This window comes from Pelophylax lessonae (assembly GCF_965119305.1).
Source record: "Pelophylax lessonae genome assembly, chromosome: 9".
Taxonomy (NCBI): domain Eukaryota; kingdom Metazoa; phylum Chordata; class Amphibia; order Anura; family Ranidae; genus Pelophylax; species Pelophylax lessonae.
Window position 1 is genome coordinate 29,000,169 of NC_138776.1, and position 21,551 is coordinate 29,021,719.

At 46.6% G+C, this 21,551-nt stretch overlaps 1 protein-coding gene across 1 annotated transcript; it reads right to left on the bottom strand.

The window, feature by feature from the left end:
- Window positions 1-5,399: 5,399 nt before the first annotated feature.
- On the bottom strand, window positions 5,400-20,767 carry CDCA3 (cell division cycle associated 3; the record flags this gene model as incomplete). Its single annotated transcript, XM_082268813.1, has 5 exons — window positions 20,637-20,767; window positions 11,878-12,016; window positions 9,730-10,005; window positions 8,208-8,326; window positions 5,400-5,522 (listed from the first exon to the last, which is right to left on the bottom strand). The coding sequence occupies exons 1-5, from the start codon at window positions 20,754-20,756 to the stop codon at window positions 5,400-5,402; spliced, it is 777 nt and encodes a 258-aa protein (XP_082124939.1). The 5' UTR covers window positions 20,757-20,767.
- Window positions 20,768-21,551: the final 784 nt, after the last annotated feature.

Sequence of the window (21,551 nt, forward strand, 5' to 3'; positions counted from 1 at the left end):
GAATATGAAGAGGCGGCGACTGTCGGAGGACGTAAGAGAAATGATGATTTTAACCTATTCTCCTTGAATAAGAGATGTTAAAGAGGGGATATGATCACACTATATGGATCTATCAATAGTAAATGTAGTAACAGGGGGGAAAAAAATGGGATTTTTGACTTACAGTAAAATCCATTTCTCTGGTGTTCATTGACGACACAGCTCCTGATCTTCATAACCATTGGGTTATACTGCCCCCTATAGTAGTAGGATACTAGGCAGAAAAAGAATCTGGCTATGCCTATTGGCAGTCCCAGGGGGTATACTCCCTCTCCCTTCTATAGGTACTTAGTTTTGTTACAAGCGGTGTCAGAAGAATTACAACTCCACAGAGGGGTGGGTGCTGTGTGCGTTAATGAACACCAGAGAAATGGATTTTATGGCAAGTCAAAAATCCCATTTTCTCTTTCATTCATTGATGGACACAGCCCATGACCTTCATAACCATTGGGACATCCCAAAGCAGTGTTAAACATGAAGGGTGGGAACAGCAACAAAAATTCCCCAGACTAAACCGTAGCCAACCAGGCAACAGGAACTCAACATAAACAACTGGAGCCCACCTGAGAAAAAAAAAAAAAAAAGAATACACCCTCAAAGAAGAACAAGTCATCTAAACAGCCTGCTAAACCTTGCGGCCAAAAGAAGCATCCGCAGGATGGCTGCCTTGCAAACTTGTGTCACTGACGCCTGAAGGCCCAGGAGGCACTGAGCGCCCGAGTAGAGTGCGCCTTGACAGGAACCTGACCCTTGATGAAATAGGCCTGAATCACCGTCTGTCTGATCCATCTGGAAATGGTCACAGAGAAAGCGGACAACCCTTTCCTATGCCAATCCGTGAGCACAAATAGTGAGTCGGACTTCCTAAAAGACTCTGTAGATGCCAGGTACGACCTAATTGCCCGGACCACATCCAAGGCACGCAAGGCAATTTCCTTCGGATATTTCGGCCTGGGACACAGGGAAGGCAACACAATGTCTTCATTAAAATGAAAATCAGAGACAACCTTTGGGAGGAATGACAGAAAGGGGGCGAAGAACCACCTTATCTCTGTGAATCACAAAGTAAGGTGAATGACAGGATAACACCGCCAGTTCCGACACCCTGCGTGCAGAGGTGATAGCCACCAAAAAGGCCACCTTCTGAGACAGCTTAAGTAAGGGAATCTCCCGAAGATTCTCAAGAGGAGGCTTCTGGAGGATTGTAAGCAACAGAGAACGCACTGGAGGAGCCAAATGTCTGACACCCTGAAGAAAGGTATGCACCAGGGATTGTGTAGCCAAGGGTCGTTGGAAGAAGACCGCCAAAGCCGACACCTGGCCCTTGATGGTACTCAAGGCCAATGTCTGTTCAGTCCCCGTTGAAGGAAGGTCAAGATCCGAGCCACCGAGAAGGATCGAGGATGAACCTCAAGAGACTCAGACCATGCAATGTACGTCTTCCAAGTAAGATGGTAGATCTTCCTAGAAGTAGATTTTCTAGCTTTTAACAGCATTGGAATCACCGACTCAGATAAACCTCCATCCATCAGCACCTAGCGTTCAACAGCCAAGCCGTCAAAAGTCAGCAAATGTAAAGCAGGATGAAAGATTGGTCCTTGGGACAGCAGATCCTCCGAGAGGAAGCTTCCAAGGAACGTCGGCGATCAGCCGCACCATATCAGCGTGCCAAGCCCGGCCAGACCAGTCTGGAGCCACCAAGATGACCGGAATCCCTTCTGCCTCGATCCTGCATAGAAGTCTTGGCAGACACTTGAGAGGAGGGAAGGCGTAAAGCAGACGATACTGACCCCAGGGGGGCCCCACAAAAAAGTGTAAAATACTGCTAAGGGAAAACCCCCACTGCTCTGCCTGCCACAGAGCACCAATCGATCCTCAGTAGAGGGACCCCACCAGACTCACCACCCCGCAAAAACCATGCACCGCAGCCCCCAGGAGAATTCTGCACAGCATGAACCACGATCAGGAAATAAAAAGATCCAGGAGTCAGCATCAGAACGGGGTTGGGTACGTCTGACCTTAGCAGGGACCACTACTCCGTCTTCAGAGCTATCTGTCAGAGTGCCGCTGTTGTCTACAGGTTTGTATACTGAACCTGATTCTGACAGTGAGGATTCCCTATCGCTCTCATCAGTCATGCTCAGCATCGTGTAGGCCTCTTCACTAGTGTACCTCTGTTTGGACATTTTGGCCAATAAATTTATAGGTACCTAGTTTGACTCCCAGGTAAAAAAAAAAAAAAAAAGCACCTGGTTGTGAAAAAATGGAAAGGTATGGTGGCACCGCCTAAAGATAAAAAATCTTGTACACAAAGATATCTAATAGCATAACATTAGGAATTAGGGAAATTAAAAATGCAAGTGAATAAAAAAAAAAAATTAAATAGTATCAAGTAGTCCCAATATTGTGCAAAAAATTGTTCATATTTTTTATGTGAAGTTGACTCTGTGCAGACAAGTACAATCGTGCTCCCCCAACAGGATCGCACTCACCAGAGAGCGCGAAGTGTCCGTACTCGGAAGTGGTCCTTGTGCCGCTGTACGGGCTGCTGGAGTTACCAAGGGAAACTAATGATCTGCAGAGTGTGAGAGCGGTCCAGTTGGAGGAGCACGATTGCACTTGTCTGCACAGAGTGATCTTCACATGATCAAAAATATGAACAATTTTTTGCACAATATTGGGACTACTTGATGATACTATTCAATTGCATTTTTTAATTATCCTATAGAGATCATATATATATATATACACACACATATACACACACACATACATATACATACACACACACACACATACATACACACTATCAAAATCATTTTTTTTGCACAAAATTGGGACTTTTGGATGATCTTAACTTAGTTATTTTTATATGTATATATATATATATATATATATATATATATATATATATATATCTATCCAATGGTTTGAGGAGGATATAAATTTATGAACTGTTATAACATTTTTAGCACTGGAATTTGTATCTATCATCTAGGAACATTAGAACTTTTGTATTTATTTACACTTTGCTCTTTACCCATTTATTTATTTTGCATATCACATTTATACGGTCACTTGACACTTTATCCACATGTTATGCTATTAGATATCTTTGTATACAAGATTTTTTTTTTACCTTTAGGCGGCGCCTCCATACCTTTCCATTTTTCCACATTGTTATACCCTTTTGGGGCATTCTAGGTAGGCAGCAGCCTTTTAAATTCCTTAGATATCCTAGCGCGGAATCTATATTTATTAAAAAAAGCACCTGGTTGTCAAGGACTGTTGGAACAGCTACCCAAAAAATTTAACTGCTAGTGCTAGCAGAGATTAGGCCTAACTCTGCAGTTTAGTGTGCTGTGAATTGGAAGGGACAGTAATCTGCCAAACCTGCACTTCTTGGGGGGGGGGGCGGGGAGGGGGTGATCCTGCGAACGATGCATTTTGGGAACACAAAACTATTGAGGATGCTAGTATAGAACTGATCCGTTCAGACACTACTAGTAATGGAGGTGTCACTGGCAATCAAAGGTTTAAAATGTATTGCTAAATATGATGCTATTCTGGATTGACGCTAACTGATGCCACCTGTGACACTAATACAGTGATCAGGAAAAAGATCTGTACACCATAATAGTAAAACTGACAGGGCAATGAAGGAGTTAACTGGGGGTGATCAGGTTGTTAAATCTTTATTAGGGGATATATGGTGGGGACCCTAAACCTATTTGGAACTCCCTCTAACTGCCTCACACGTGACACTAATACTGTGATCAGTACATTTATCTGTATATAGTGTACACTGTGACAGGGAGTAAAAGGGTTAACTAGGGGGGATGATGAGGGGGTTCAATGTGTGCCTATGTGTACTGGTGTCAGTGTAGTGCTTGTGTACTCACTGTCTGATGCTCTCTCCTCTCATGCTGGAACTGAAAAGGGCTCTAGGAGAGAAGATTGCATAATTCCCTGTGCCTGTGTTTACATTATACAGGCACAGAACATTCTGCAATTGGCTAGAACCGATCATCAGGTCCAGGCCAAAAATCATTGGCCTGGACCTGACGACTGATCAGTTCTGAACCAGAACATTGCAGGTACGTCAGTTCGCGCAGCCGAGCCACCTTGCCGCAGTATATCTGCGGCAGGCGGTCAGCAACTGGTTAATTGTGAAGGGGGGGGGGGGGAGGGGAGAAGAGGAGGAGGAGGAGGACATGTCTCAGACCTATTTTCACTTAAAATTCCAACCTTCTGGCTTTAGGCTGGGTTCACACTGATGCAAATTGGGTGTAGGTTTCCTTGCAGCATGCTGAAAATCCATCAGCCGCCCAGCTCCCGTTCTGCGCCCTCAGCCACTGCCAGAACAGTTCAGCTGGGGAGATCGCTGTACCAAAGTCACATTGTTAGTACAGCAGTGCCGACAGTATTCTCTTTAGAAAAACTCATTGTGTACCAGGCTTCAGACTCAGCTAGCATTTATTCTTTGCAGTGGGCAAGGGTGGGAGGAATGGGCTACTGCAGGAGTGTATTCAGGGCAGATAATTCTACCCCCCCCCCCCCCCACCCAAGATGGCAGTTTTAAGAGATCACCCAGGAAAGCAATGGTGACATAGCCTTCCCAGGGTGCATCTGTGAGGTCAGTGCCCCAAGAAAATCAGGAAGGCAAATTTAACCCCTTTCCTGCCCGGCCCCACATCCCTTTAACTGATATTACGTTCGGGGGGAGGTTTGGGGATGTGGATGAAGGTGGGTAGGCCTGCCAAGTCAGGTGACCACTGCGACTGGCTGTCACATGAACAAGAGCCATTATCAGAAAAAAGTCAGGAGCTTGGTGACTGCACTGGGAGCAAAGACCCCCCCCCATGAACATATTTGTGTGGCATATGGGTATTATATCCCACCCTCTTTTTCACTGTACATACGTGTTACGTCTGTCAAGAGATTTGTTATTATTTTTCCTGAAAAATGTTAACTTCACATACAAAGATGCGTGTCTTTGTTTTGGGGGGGGGGGGGGGGGGGGGTTTGGCCCACTTCAACCATGAAGCCAGCTTATTTTCAATGTTTGACAGCCAAGTTTTCTGTATCCTTATCTTGTGGTGGACAGTGACAATGGTACAATGATTTAAAGGGTTGTCATGAATTGACCCCTCTGTGATGCCGGTAGACTGCCACTCATGTCACATTAGATAAAATCAGGTTTATTTTGGTCCAACATTGAAAAAAAATCACAGACAGAAAAGTAGCAGAAATATTTACACTAGTAGTGTACAAGGGGTCTGCATGCAGCAGGGGCAATGCAGGAAGGAGAATATATTCAGTCCATATACACATCCTCTATAGAGATGAGGGGTGGAAGTTTAGCTCTCGCTGTGGGTATACTGTGTGTTCTCCTTGTTATAGGACATCTCCCAGCTGTTATGAGAGATCTTCAGGCTCCGTGCAGACGATGGCGTATCAGAATGGAAGGAGATCTTCTTTATCTGCGGAAGAAAAGAAAGGCGATATTTCATATAGACAGGAGCTCAGTTATCCTTAACAGCAAGTTTGGTAACAAACATCCATACAGTTTATCACCTTTTCAAAAGGTAAGAAAAAAGCATGAAATATTGGTAATCATGCCCTGGAGTGCAGCCATTTCATATCTAGATGAGCACTGGGCAAACTCTGGTCCTCCAGCTGTTGTGGAACTAAAAGTTCCATCATGCCAGAGTCATGATTGTGACAGTCACAGTCTTGCAGGGCCTCATGGGATTTGTAGTTTTGAAACAACTGGAGGGCCGGAGTTTGCCTGCCCCGGTCTAGAATGATTCTTCAAGGACCAGTGACATTGCAGGAAAATGCAACTTGTCCAATCTCTAGAGACCAATGACCTATAAAAAGGAGACTAGAGACATCACTGAGAATGCAGCCTATCCATTCACTAGAGACCAGTGACATCACTGAGAATGCAGCCTATCCATTCACTAGAGACCAGAGACATCACTGAGAATGCAGCCTATCCATTCACTAGAGACCAGAGACATCACTGAGAATGCAGCCTATCCATTCATTAGAGACCAGAGACATCACTGAGAATGCAGCCTATCCATTCACTAGAGACCAGTGACATCACTGAGAATGCAGCCTATCCATTCATTAGAGACCAGAGACATCACTGAGAATGCAGCCTACCCATTCCCTAGAGATCGTGATCTCACTGGGAATGAAACTTATCCAATCACTAGAGACCATAGACGTTTATAAGAGGGAAGTGACATCACTTACTGACATCTTAGTAGAAGAAAGACTTAGCAATAGCATGCAAGGTCAAGCTGCAGCTGCCAAAATATTAGCATGCATAAGGAAGGGGATGTATTCCAGAGATAAAACTATAATCCTATCCAGTATAAAATACTGGAGTATTCTGTCCAGTTCTGGTCGCCAGTCCTCAGGAGGGATGTGTTGGAGCTGGAAAGAGTCCAGAGAAGGGCAACTAAACTAATTAGGGGATTAGAACAGTGGTCCTCAACCCTGGCCTACAGGGCCCACTAACAGGCCAGATTTTAGGTATTACTTTGGGGAGATGCAGACTAGAGTACTGCAATCACTGAGCAGCAAATGATATCACCTGGGATGTATTTCAGTTATCTTGAAAATCTGGCCTGGTAGTGGGCCCTGTACGCCAGGGTTGAGGACCACTGGATTAGCGGACCCCAATTATGAAGAGTGCTTACAAGCGCTTGATTTATTCTCCCTAGAAAAGGGATGCCTGAGAGGGGACATGATAGCGATTTATAAATACCTCAATGGTGATCTCAGCATCTTCAGTCGCAAGGAATGCATGAGGCCATACAATGCGATTAGAGGAGAAGCGTTTTAACCTCAGGCTACGCATGGGGTTCCTTACAGTAATGACTACAAGAATTTGGAATTATCTACCACAAATGGTGGTAACTGCAGGGAGTATGGCCACTTTTAAAGCGGTAGTATCCCCCTTTTTTACACTTTTACCTACAGGTAAGCCTATAATAAGGCTTACTTGTAGGTACAATTAATATCTCCTAAACCTGCACGGTTTAGGAGATATTTGCAGTGCATGCAGCCGCTCACGCGAGCGGCGCATGCGCTCTGAAGGTCCGGGGGGGACCTTGAGTTTTGCTTGCCGGAAAATCACTCCCGCGCACATGCGCGGGAGTGACGTCATCGCGGCTCTGGCCAATCACAGCGCTGGAGCCGCAGAGCCCGGAAGAGACGGCGAGGGATCATGGCAGCGCCCGCAGCGATGTCCGGGGGTCCGTGTCGGGGCTTCATTCTTCATTCTAAGGTAATACATAATGAGCTAGTATGCGATGCATACTCGCTCATTATGCCTTTGTCTTGCAGGTTTCTTTTTTTTTTTTTTTTTTTTTTTTGCGTTTTTGGGTTTACAACCGCTTTAAAAGACTCTTGGACGTACATCTCAAGGATCATAACATTCAGGGGAATGGGAAATTATTACGGCCACACACACCTACACAGGTTGAACTGGATGGACTAATGTCTTTATTCAACTTCACCTACTATGTAACACTGGGAATGCAGCCTATCAATTTCCTAGAGACCAGTGACATCACTGGGAATGCAGCCTATCCATTCACTAGAGATCGGTGACATCACTGAGAATCCAACTTGTCCACTCACTAGAGACCATAGACATTTATAAAAGAGGGAAGTGACATCACTGGGAATGCAGCCTATCCATTTACTGGAGACCAGTGACATCACTGGGAATGCAAGTACTCCAATCACTATAGACATATATGACCATAGACATATACAAGAGGGAGGCGACATCACTGGGAATGCCGCCTATTTATTGCCTAGAGACCAGTGACATCACTGGGAATGCAGCCTATCCATTCACTAGAGATTGGTGACATCACTGGGAATGCAACTTGTCCAATCACTAGAGACCATAGACATTTAAGAAAGGGAGGCGACATCACTGGGAATGCAGCCTATCCATTCCCTACAGATTGGTGACATCACTGGGAATGCAACTTGTCCAATCACTAGAGACCATAGACATTAAAGAGAGGAAGGCGACATCACTGGGAATGCAGCCTATCCATTCACTAGACTCTCAAACACCGGTGTTGGTTGAACAGATATGTTATTAGTGTGTCTGTTTCCTCTATGACACGTACCTGTCTGTTCTGTACAGCAGTGCTGGGGCTGTTGTCCTCCTGTAAGATTTTCAGTGGGGAGCGGCCAGGGACCGAAGTCATTAAGGCTTTCCTAGGACGCTGGCGAATGTTTTTGGAACCTGGGAAAATAGGGAAATAAAAAAATAAGAAATAAAAAAATGCCACAGGCAGAACTAGGTCCACCATCTTTAAAACAAATTACATTGTTTGAAATTAAGTAACCTGGAACAAAATCGTGATTCAGCAAGCTGAAATTTTATTGGCTGCTATAGGTCACTGCCATTTGCACTGAATAACTACAAGGACCCAAGTGCCATTTGTACTAAAAAAAAAAAAAAAGGACCTCAATAGAAAAAAAAAAAAAATTGAGAAAAATTAAGTTGTAAGGAGTATTTAGATGAATGATTTGCCTTCTCTGTCAAGCATTAATTCCAAGGCTGAGATCCACTATATGGACAAAACTATGTGGTCACCTCTCCTAAATGACTGAGTGTTTCTGGCAATGCTCCAACATACAGTACACTGCACTACATTTGTGAAAACAGTTGGGGGGGGGCGTAGTCCCTATTCTCTCCCAGTAGGACTGTGCCCCCGTGTACAAAGCCAGTCCCATAAACACATGGTTTGATGAGTTTGGTGTGGAGGAACTGAACCTTACTGAACACCTTTGGGATTTTTTAAAATGCCAACTGTGAGCCAAGTCTTCTAATCAGACATCAATATCCAGCCTAATAAAATATTCTTTTGGCTGAAATGGGCACACATTCCCATAGAAGCTCTTCAAAATCCTAAAAAACCTTGACCCGAAGAGTGGAGTCTGTTAAAGCTACAAAAAGGAAGCCTACTCTATATTAATGGCCATGGTTTTTGAAATGGGATTACCAACAAGGTAATAAGAGAGATGGTCAGATGTTAAGGAACTTTTGGAGATATATAGTGTACCTCCAGTGCAACTTTATGGCACTTTTCCACTGCAAGTACTGGCTCGGCTCTACTTGGCCCTGCTTGCTTTTACACTGCTGGTACCGCATGGTACGGTGTTGGAACGGTTCGGTACGGTTTGCTTTTCCACTAAAGTAGTACTAAAGTTAAGTGGGTGGGATAACAACGATTCTCTGACCAATCAGTGGCTAGTAGTGACTGCATGCAAAGGATTGTGGGATATGGTACCGGGTATGGTACCTCTTGGAACCACAATCGAGGTGGTACCGTTTTTGAGAGCCGTACCGTTCAGTTCCATGCAGTGGAAAATTGCTGCCGTACCATACCATGAGGTACCAGCAGTGGAAAAGCACAAAAGCGAGCCGAACCAGTCGGTTCCATGCAGTGGAAAAGCGCCATTATTCCACCTAACAGGGCCAGGTTACAGAACTTGGCCATTCGGGCATCAGTATGTAAACTTTGGAAGGTCACCCCAGGTGTGCCCCTTGACTCCAGCAGCAGACCACATGGAAGGACAGTACTGGCAGACTTGTGTCTTCTTCCCTTTTTTTTGTTGGTAAAGGGTTTGCCATAATCTTACCGGAACCGTGCGGCGATTTGCCTCGTTGTTTCTGCTGCTGTTGTACAGGAGGTGGAGTTGGCTCTGCCGGTACTGGAGCTTGGAAAACCGGGCTTTCCACTGCTGTCTCCTCGATCTCCTCTGCCCTAGAGGGGGGTGTGGAGGTTTGGTCACCCACTGCCTGCTCTTCAGAAGAGGGAGCTGGAGGTTCAACAATAGCGTCTGGGCTTTCCACAATCCCAGAATCCTCTGCTACAAACACCTCACTTAGCTGCTTTGCCAGAAAATTCAAGGAATCTGAATAATAAAAAAGACATCAAATGTTTTAGAGCAAGTCAAGTACATTTATTTTTACATCAGAAATTTTACCACCCAATTTCAATCAAATGTGGTGTAATTTCACTGTATAAAATAGTCTGCTGATTTCCTCACGCCTTCCCCCTATTAAACATAGTGAAATGTCCCCGATTCCCACGTGGTGACTTCAGAAAGCAGTTCTGCAATGTCCCCTCACTGCTCACCCCTCGCTTCAATGGTCCCAAGCTTTTCACATATTTTCAAGAGACATACGCAGCCATTAATACAGAGTGATACCAATACATAGGGCGGGTACAAGGGTGAGGCCAAGCGGGCACCTGCCAATTTCACTCCTGCTACAAGGAGCGGCTGCTGACTCTTACTGGAGGGAGGATCAGGCTGTCTCCTCCCCCCAGCCTGCAGGGGGCAATAGACAGCCAGCAGACTGTCCTTCCTCTCTCCCCTTAGGGGGGGGGGGGGGGGGGGTGAGATGCCTGATGTAAAGGGGGACCCCTAGTAGGGTGGGGGGGGGGGGAATACCTGAAACCAGGGGGACTCCCAGTTGGGGTGGGTTGGTATTAGAAGCATGATGTAAAGGGGGACCCCGGAGTAGGGTGGGGGGTATTGGTATTAGAAGCCTGATGTAAAGGGGGACACCAAGTAGGGTGGGGGGGGTGAATAGCTGAAATAAGGGGGGCTCCCAGTTGGGGGTGGGTTGGTATTAGAAGCCTGATGTAAAGGGGGGACTTCTGATGTATTTGGGGGGGGGGGGGGGGGGGGAGACCATGATTTTAAAGGGGACTGGAAGACGCCTGATGTAATAGGGGGACTCCAAGTGGAATTAGGGCGTTGGGGGGGGGGGGGAAGATGCATGCTGTAAGGGGGGGGGGCGACGACGACGACTCCCAGTTGGCAGCTGTGGAAGAAGCCTGATCTAAAGGGGGACTCCCGGGTGGTGGGGGTGGGGGGTGATACCTCATGTTAAAGAGGTGTTAGAGTTGGGGGGGAGAAACGACTCCTAATGTGGACCCCTGATGTAACGGTGGACTCCGTGGAGGGGAGAAGATGACTAATGTAAAGGGGGACTCATCGGGGGACCCCTGATGTAAAGGGACATTTCAGGTAAAAAAAAAATATAACCAATCTGATTGGGGGGGGGGGGGCGACTGTGGAAGAAGCCTGATCTAAAGGGGGACTCCGAGTGGGGGGTGACACCTCATTTTAAAGAGGTGTTAAGAGTTGGGGGGGGGCGCAGAAACGACTCCTAATGTGGACCCCTGATGTAACAGTGGACTCCGTGGAGGGGGTGGGGGGAGAAAATGCCTGATGTAAAGGGGACTCTGATTGGGGGACCCCTGATGTAAAGTGACATTTCAGGTAAAAAAATATAACCAATCTGATTGGCCTACCTGTATGTTTTATTAGAGAGAATATTTAGCAACCAGACCTCTGAATTCATTCCATTGAACGTCTTCCCTAGGTAGACATTTGTGCATTGCAGGAATGTGTGCAGAATTCCTCTGACTCTGAACAGGTAACATGTAAAAGTTTTTAAAGCGTCTCCTATATAGATTTTTAAGTACCGAATTTTGGCGCCATTCCAGGAGTGTCCGCAATTATAAAGTATGACGTGTTAGATATCAATTTACAACATCTTTCACATTACACAAAAGGAAAAAGAAGAAAAAAAAAAAAAAAAGGAAGAACTGGAACTTTATTTTTTTATTCATGAAAGGATCCCATCTTGTTTGTAACCCAGGGACTGCCTGTGTATATATAGCAGCGTGCCCCCCCCCTCCCCCCGAAGCAGTAAATGTTCTAGGGGGGGGGTTCAGCAAGTGGTTAAAGTGTCATTTTTTTGCATTCACTCACCATGTAAAGATGGTCTTAAAGGGGTGCGCACAACCCCATGTGTTGGGGAGCGGGGGTCTGCCGTCTCTGTGGGCTTCACTGCCTCCTCCTCCTCCTCGTCTTGTTCACACATGATTGTGCGCTTTGGAGAATCTCCGACCTAAACAGATAAAGCAGTCAGACCTATCATTTTAAAGGAACAAAATATTTAGAATACAATGTATAAACTGTCAGATGCAATTTATTATTCATGAACAACTTTCACCTGCCAGGGGAAAGGATTGCACATGAACACCTACATGCCCCACCCTGGAGGTTTAAAACTGAAGGTAAACCTGCTATATAATCTTCTGGCCTTCTGCTATAGCCCCCACCAGTACCCGACCCTCTACTGCCCCCATAGCCCCCCACCAGTACCCGACCCTCTACTGCCACCATAGCCCCCACCAGTACCCGACCCTCTACTGCCACCATAGCCCCCACCAGTACCCGACCCTCTACTGCCCCCATAGCCCCCACCAGTACCCGACCCTCTACTGCCACCATAGCCCCCACCAGTACCCGACCCTCTACTGCCCCCATAGCCCCCACCAGTACCCGACCCTCTACTGCCCCCATAGCCCCCACCAGTACCCGACCCTCTACTGCCCCCCATCTGACTTCAGAGAGAATTTATTTTTTATCCTGCAGGAAAAAAACAAACAAACAAGCAGAGCGATAAAAAGGTGCAACTTTGCATGAAGAACTGTCAGTTGCAAATTGGAAGTACAATTCTTTTATGGCCCATTTCACACTTGTGCGACTTGTTCTGCAAAGTCGCATGACAAGTCGTTACCCCATGATTTCTGATGCCGTTCATTTCTGTGCAACTTCAAAAGTAGTCCCTGCACTACTATGGTCTGACTTCGATGTGACTTGAGGTCCATAGGATTACACTGGCATTGCTTCAAGTCATGCGTCTTTCAAGCCGTACAAGTGCTAAAGGGGCCTAAAGCTGAACTCCAGTCAAGATTTAATTATATATTTAAATGCATTTATTTTTTTTTTTTTTATTAATTTCCTTACCTGGTGTATCAGGTCGATTTTATTTTAAGCCACATAAAAAATCCTGCATATACAGCTGTAGCCAAAAGATTTTAAAATGACACATTAAATTTTTACATTTTCAAAACGTCTGCTGCTTCAGTGCTTTATGGCAATTTGCACATACTCCAGAATGTTATAAAAACAGTGAATTTCAAAGTCCCTCTTTGCCATGGAAAAATTAACTTAAAATAGAACTATAGCCAACACCCCCCATTTTGGATAGAGTAAGGGAGGGTTACAACCCGTCATATTTTTTTTTTTTTTTCACCATTTGTTGCTCTATTGCAGAGATTTTTCTTCACTTCCTGTCTCCTAGCCAAAACAGGAAGTGAGGGGAAATCCCTGCAAATTAAGGGAATTTCTTTGGGGACCCCCAGCTCACTAGAAATAGTGTCCCCATTAGAAGATACTTTTCTGGGAATAACCAAAAAGTTACATAGTTAGTGAGGTTGAAAAAAGACCTGTCCAACCTATGATGTGTGTGTGTGTTTGCTGCTAACCGTACATTGTATACCCCTGTATGTTGTGGTCTTTAAGGCGCCCATCTAATCGTTTTTTGAAACCATCGATGCTCCCTGCTGATACCACTGCTTGTGGAAGAGAATTCCACATCCTTACCGCTCTTACAGTGAAGAACCCCTTACGCATTTTAAGGTTAAACCGCCTTTCCTCTAGTTTTAGTGAGTGGACACGTGTCTTATTGTATTCCCTTTCTCTGAATAGTTTGTTCCTTATGCTAGGGTCGCCAGTACAGTATTTGTACATTGATATCATATCCCCCCTCAATCGTCTCTTCTCCAGAGAGAATAAGTTCAGTGCTTGTAGTCTTTCCTCATAGCTGATGCCCTCCATTCCCCTAATTATTTTTGTTGCCCTTCTCTGGACTCTCTCCAGTTCCAGCACATCCTTCCTGAGGACCGGTGCCCAGAACTGGACAGCATACTCCAGATGTGGCCGGACCAGAGTCTTGTAATTTGGGATTTTTTTTTTTTTACTTTCAATGAAAATGGTAAACAGGACAAATAAATGGGGAGATGTGAGGGTGGGGATTCATCCTAACAGGAGCACAGACAGAGGGCCTAGATCAGTGATGGCGAACCTTGGCACCCCAGATGTTTTGGAACTAGATTTCCCATGATGCTCATCTACACTGCAGAGTGCATGAGCATCATGGGAAATGTAGTTCCAAAACATCTGGGGTGCCAAGATTCGCCATCACTGGCCTAGATCCTCAACCTTCTATCAAAAAAAAAAAAAAAAAAAAAAAAAGAAAAAAGGGGGGGGGGTTGCCTTTAGTCATTATACTTTAATCCAGGGTCTCTCAACCAGGGTTCCTCCAGAGGTTGCTGGGGGTTCCTTGAGAAATTACCAATTTCTGCCTCTCAGATAAATTTGCAATGACACCATTGTTCCTTTTAGCTATCTGTAAGGGGGGGTAATTCTTCCCAATGATGACAGAGTAAGGAGCATTCTTCCCACTGACTGTACACTAATGTATCAGGAGTTGTAGATTTTTCATTTTTTAGCAGGGGTTCCCCGAGACCAGAAATTTATTTTAAAAAGGTTCCTCTGTGTTGAAAGTCGAGAAAGGCTGCTTTAAAGCGGTAGTATCCCGCTTTTTGGCACTTTAACCTACAGGTAAGCCTATAATAAGGCTTACCTGCAGGTACAAATAATATCTCCTAAACCGGCACGGTTTAGGAGATATTTACAGTGCATGCAGCCGCTCGCGCGAGCGGCGCATGCGCTCTGAAGGTCCGGGGGGACCTTCAATTAGCGCGGGAGTGACGTCATCGCGGCTCCGGCCAATCATCGCGCCGGAGCCGTCTCTTCCAGCCAATCACCGCGCCAGAGCCGCTGAACCCGGAAGAGACGGCGAGGGATGATGGCAGCGCCCGCAACGATGTCCGGGGGTCCGTGTCGGGGCTTTGTTCTAAGGTAAGTTACACATAATGGGCTAGTATGCGATGCATACTAGCTCATTATGCCTTTGTCTTGCAGGTTTATTATTTTTTTTTTTTTTTTTTTTTTTATGTTTTAGGGTTTACAACCGCTTTAATCCATAAAAAAAAAAAAACACATTTCCACTGCATTGGTGAAGAAGGCTTTGGGGCACTCAAGAAAGTCCAGCAAGCGCGAGGACCGTCTCCTACAGTTGATTCAGCTTCGGGATCGGGGCACCACCAGTGCAGAGCTTGCCCAGGAATGGCAGCAGGCAGGTGTGAGTACATCTGCACACAATGAGGAGAAGACTTTTGGAGGATGGCATGGTGTCAAGGGCAGCAAAGAAGCCACTTCTCTCCAGAAAAACATCAGGTACAGACTGATATTCTGTAAAAGGTCCAGGGATTGGACTGCTGAGGACTGGGGTAAGGTGATTTTCTCTGATGAATCCTCTTTCTGATTGTTTAAGGCTCGGTTCACACTGATGCGATGCGGGAAGGCTGCGAATTCGCAGCCTGTTCCCGCATCGCACACGCACCCCCGGCAGTTCACACTGCCATATGCGATCCGCTGGGGGTGTCAATGTTAATGACACCCCCAGTTTGATCGCATATCGCAGTGCGATCGTGCAGTTCGCACAGGATCGGATCGCACAAGTGTGAACGGCTGTTCGATCCGATCCTGATGCGGCAGCAAAAATGCCTCCTGTGCGTGTTTGCTGCGGGTGCGATGCGAATTTAGCCATACAAACTGTATGGCTAAACTCGCACCGCACAGCTGATCGCATGTCATGTCGGAGCAGTGCGCTCTGACATGACATGCGAACCCCGCACACGCAGTAGTGTGAACCGGGGCTGAGGCATCGGGGAAAAAAATCTTGTCCGGGGAAGAAAAGGTGAGCGCTACCATCAGTCCTGTGTCATGCCAACAGTAAACATCCTGAGACCATTCATGTGTGGGGTTGCTTCTCATCCAAGGGAGTGGGCTCACTCACAATTCTGCCTAAGAACACCACCATGAATAAAGAATGGTACAAAAACATCCTCCGAGAGCAACTTCTCCCAACCATCCAAGAACAGTTTGGTGAGGAACAATGCCTTTTCCACCATGATGGAGCTCCTTGCCATAAGGCCAAAGTAATAACCAAGTGGCTTAGGGAACAAAACATTGAAGTTTTGGGTTCATGACCAGGAAACTCCCCAGACCTTAAAGCGGTTGTAAACCCCCCCCCAAAAAAAAAAAAAAAAAAAAAACCCGGCAAGACAAAGGCATAATGAGCTAGCATGCATCGCTCGTTATGTATTACTTACCTTATAACGAAGCCCCGACACGGACCCCCGGACATGGCTGCAGGCGCTGCCATGATCCCTCAGCGTCTCTTCCGGGTTCGGCGGCTCCGGCGCTGTGATTGGCCGGAGCCGCGATGATGTCACTCCCACGCATGCGCACGGGAGTGATTTTCCGGCAAGCTCCCGGCAAGCAAAACTGAAGGTCCCCCCAGACCTTCAGAGCGCATGCGCCACTCGCGTGAGCAGCTGCATGCACTGCAAATATCTCCTAAACCGTGCCGGTTTAGGAGATATTAATCGTACCTACAGGTAAGACTTATTATAGGCTTACCTGTAGGTAAAAGTGTAAAAAAACGGGATACTACCGCTTTAATCCCATTGAGAACTTGTGGTCAATCCTCAAAAGGCGGGTAAACAAAAAACAGAATTTTTGTAAAACCTCACCATAAAATTCCTTTCTCTGAATCCTCCGACAGTCGCCGCCCACTCATTCAGTCTTCACCAATGGGTATTGACTTCTAGCTTGCTCCTATGGATATGAAGTCAATACCCATTGGTGAAGACTGAATCAGTGGGCGGTGACTGTCGGAGGACGTAAGAGAAAAACCCACAAATTCTGACAAACTCCAAACATTGATTGTGGAAGAATGGGCTGCCATCAGTCAGGAGGTGGCCCAGAAGTTGATTGCGAGCATGCCGGGGGGAATTGCAGAGGTCTTGAAAAAGAAGGGTCAACACTGCAAATATTAACTCTGCATAAACTTCATGTAATTGTCAAAAAAAGCCTTTGACACTTATGAAATTATTGTAATTATACTTCAGTATACCACAGTAACATGGGACAAAAAGACCCAAAAACATTGAAGCAGCAGACTTTGTGAATATTAACCACTTTACCCCCGGAGGATTTTCCTGCTTTACGTCCAGGCCACTTTTTGCGATTCGGCACTGTGCGACTTTAACTGACAATTGCGCGGTCATGCAACGCCGTACCAAAACTAAATTTACGTCCTTTTTTTCCTACAAACAGAGCTTTCTTTTGGTGGTATTTGATCACCTCTGCGCTTTTTATTTTTTGCGATATGAATTAAAAAAAAACGACAATTTTGAAAAACAACAATATTTTTGTACTTTGACAGTTAAAAAATATCCAATTTTTGTCATATATTTAGGCCAAAATGTATTTAGCTACATGTCTGACAAAAAAATTCTCAATGAGCGTATTTTTAACCGCTTTATGACCGGAAGATTTTACCCCATTCCTGACCAGGCCATATTTTGCGATTCGCCACTGCGTTATTTTAACGGAAAATTGCGCGGTCGTGCGAAGCTGTACCCAAATTATTTATTTTCCCACAAATATAGCTTTCTTTTGGTGGTATTTGATCACCTGTGCGATTTTTATTTTTTGCGCGATAAACAAAAAAAAGCGACAATTTTGAAAAAAATAACATTTTTCACATTTTTTAATACGAATCCCCCCCCCCCCAAAAAAACAAAAAAGTAAAAATCAAAAATGTTACATTTTAGGCCAATTTGTTTTCTGCTACATATATGTTTGGGAAAAATAAAATAAATCACAATAAGCGTATTTTGATTGGTTTGCGCATAAGTTATCACAGCTACTAACTACATGGAAGATTCAGGTCATTTTTATTGTTTTTTTTTTTTTTTAACGAGTAATGGCGGCAATCTGCGTTTTTTTTTGCGGGACTGCGACATTGCGGCGGACAGATCAGACCCCTGACTGACATTTTTGACACTTTTGGGGGTACCAGTGACATTACTGCAGTAATCAGTGCTATAAATATGCTCTGTCACTGTAAAAATGACACTGGCAGGGAAGGGGTTAACTTATTGGTGATCAAGGGGTTAATTTATGTCTGGTGCTTACTAACGTGTGTGTGTGGGGGGAGGTGACTGAGTGACACAGGGACAGATCGCAGGTTTAGCTATGCTGAACCCTGCAATCTGTCACTCCCTGTCACTTAGGAGATCCGCCCGCTCTGTTTACACAAGCAGGCGGATCTCCACACTCGATCCCCGACGATCGGGGAAGAGCGGCGGTGATCACCGCCGCTCCTCCCCTGGCCCGACTCCCGCTGTGACTGAATACAGCGTGAGCGAGCCTCCGGCGGCCACAAGGGGAGGAGCCCAGTGACGTAGACCTACGTCGCTGGACGATAACGAACCACTTTGCCGCAGTACGTTCCATGTGAGCAGTTGGCAAGTGGTTAATATTTGTGTCGGTCTCAGAACATTTGGCCATGGCTGTAGTTGGGCGAGGTTTAGCCTGCGTTACAGTTCTCCAACATGGGATGGAGAAGTACAGTGTGCCCAGGGCTGCTGTAAGAAATCCCAGGGCCCCATATAGCCTACCTGATATATTTACCGGCCCCTTCTCTTGCCTTCGATTGTGAAAAGATCCCCTGTGTGCCCGCAGCAGCTGGCAGGAGAGGAGGGAAGACAAAAGTGCTGTGGAGCATGGGCAACCATGTCCTCCCTCCTCTCCTACAGTCCCATCTCCTCCATGCCATGTCCTCCTCCTCCCTACAGTCCCATCTCCTCCATGCCATGTCCTCCCTCCTCTCCTACAGTCCCATCTCCTCCATGCCATGTCCCATCTCCTCCATGCCATGTCCCATCTCCTCTCCTACAGTCCCATCTCCTCCATGGATTTGAATCTTTCAGAGTGTGAGTACGCAGTTGGGGAGAGGTTCAAATACAGGAACCGATCCCCTGTGTGTCTCCCCTGCAGCAGCTAAAGCTGGCAGGAGAGAGGAGAAGCCGGCTTTCAGCTGTTGCAGGGAGACTCACGGGGATCGGTTCCTGTAATTGAACCCCCCCCCCCAACCGCTCTCTCCCTCTGCAAGATTGGATTTCTGCTGCTGCTTGTAGAAGAACAATGTAACAAGGAGGAGTACTGGGATTGGGGAGGATAAGCAGGCGTCACTTTCTTCTGAAAGAATTGCAAAAAATGTTGGGACCGGCGCTACCACTTATAAAACGTGCATGTGCAAAATAGAAAGTGCATATAGTGCTAAAGGTGCACGCAATGAATATAAATATATAAAAATATATAAAGTGCTACGTGCTGTTTATGGGCTGTGCCTTATATATCATACTGTAAACATCATATGTTATGCATATACTTATGCAAATAAAGTGCCAAGTGCTGATATTGCCAAAACCCCGTGTAGTGATTAAAAAATCAAACAAAGTATGGTGTCGGTAGGTGATTCACCGAAAACACCGCTGCTTACCACACTCTTTTGGCCGATACCTCGACACTTCTTCGGTCACTAAAATAAAGGATAAGCCTCCATTGCGTAGCATATGTTATGTTCAGACAAACAAACGTAGCATCCACTCACAGTTAGGGAGTTCACTATCAGCTTGGAGAGGTGTTTGCCGGACCGCTTCCGCGTTCCACCGGCTCAAACCACCGTTCCCGGAAGTGACGTATAGACGTACGTGAACCACGCCCTACGCGTTTCGTCATACGACGTCATCTGGAGCGTGCCGTCCATCTCTACTCCCGGTCTTTTTATAGGCTGGGATGGCGCCATCTTGGTGTACCTACTTTGCGACCGAACACGGCGGCCATCTTGGTATACCTATCCCGTAGCCTAAATAATATTTACTCATCATGTGAACTCCCTTCATGCTGTGTTTGCCGTACTTATAAAACAATAATCTTTATTAAAACAACAAGTACGACTAAACAGGTTTAGCCTGCGTTACAGTTCTCCAACATGGGATGGAGAAGTACAGTGTGCCCAGGGCTGCTGTAAGAAATCCCAGGGCCCCATATAGCCTACCTGATATATTTACCGGCCCCTTCTCTTGCCTTCGATTGTGAAAAGATCCCCTGTGTGCCCGCAGCAGCTGGCAGGAGAGGAGGGAAGACAAAAGTGCTGTGGAGCATGGGCAACCATGTCCTCCCTCCTCTCCTACAGTCCCATCTCCTCCATGCCATGTCCTCCTCCTCCCTACAGTCCCATCTCCTCCATGCCATGTCCTCCCTCCTCTCCTACAGTCCCATCTCCTCCATGCCATGTCCCATCTCCTCCATGCCATGTCCCATCTCCTCTCCTACAGTCCCATCTCCTCCATGGATTTGAATCTTTCAGAGTGTGAGTACGCAGTTGGGGAGAGGTTCAAATACAGGAACCGATCCCCTGTGTGTCTCCCCTGCAGCAGCTAAAGCTGGCAGGAGAGAGGAGAAGCCGGCTTTCAGCTGTTGCAGGGAGACTCACGGGGATCGGTTCCTGTAATTGAACCCCCCCCCCAACCGCTCTCTCCCTCTGCAAGATTGGATTTCTGCTGCTGCTTGTAGAAGAACAATGTAACAAGGAGGAGTACTGGGATTGGGGAGGATAAGCAGGCGTCACTTTCTTCTGAACAGGCAATGCAATAGTTTCTCTGTAATGGAAGGAAAAGAGAACCCATAAACTATACCTCAATTGGAGTTCTCATGATGCCAGCGGTAGGCGAGCGAGGATCAGTCACGCGAGAGAGATGGCGGTTCTGGATTGGCCGGGAAGGGGTCACCTGATCTCTGGACTCTGCTGCTCCCATCTTTGTGAATATTGAACTGCAATAAGAACTTGGGTTAGAGAGAAGTCCGGCTAAGACTCCAACACATTCTCTGCTGTATGGATCTACCTTCATTACAGCTCTATGGAACAGGAGGAGGCCACATATAAAGGACCGGTACAGTGTGCCCAGGGCTGCTGTAAGAAATCCCAGGGCCCCATATAGCCTACCTGATATATTTACCGGCCCCTTCTCTTGCCTTCGATTGTGAAAAGATCCCCTGTGTGCCCGCAGCAGCTGGCAGGAGAGGAGGGAAGACAAAAGTGCTGTGGAGCATGGGCAACCATGTCCTCCCTCCTCTCCTACAGTCCCATCTCCTCCATGCCATGTCCTCCTCCTCCCTACAGTCCCATCTCCTCCATGCCATGTCCTCCTCCTCCCCTACAGTCCCATCTCCTCCATGCCATGTCCTCCTCCTCCCCTACAGTCCCATCTCCTCCATGCCATGGCCTCCTCCTCCCCTACAGTCCCATCTCCTCCATGCCATGGCCTCCTCCTCTCCTACAGTCCCGTCTCCTCCATGCCATGGCCTCCTCCTCCCCTACAGTCCCATCTCCTCCATGCCATGTCCTCCTCCTCCCCTACAGTCCCATCTCCTCCATGCCATGTCCTCCTCCTCCCCTACAGTCCCATCTCCTCCATGTCATGTCCTCCTCCTCCCCTACATGCCATGTCCTCCTCCTCCCCTACAGTCCCGTCTCCTCCATGCCATGTCCTCCTCCCCTACAGTCCCGTCTCCTCCATGCCATGTCCTCCTCCTCTCCTACAGTCCCATCT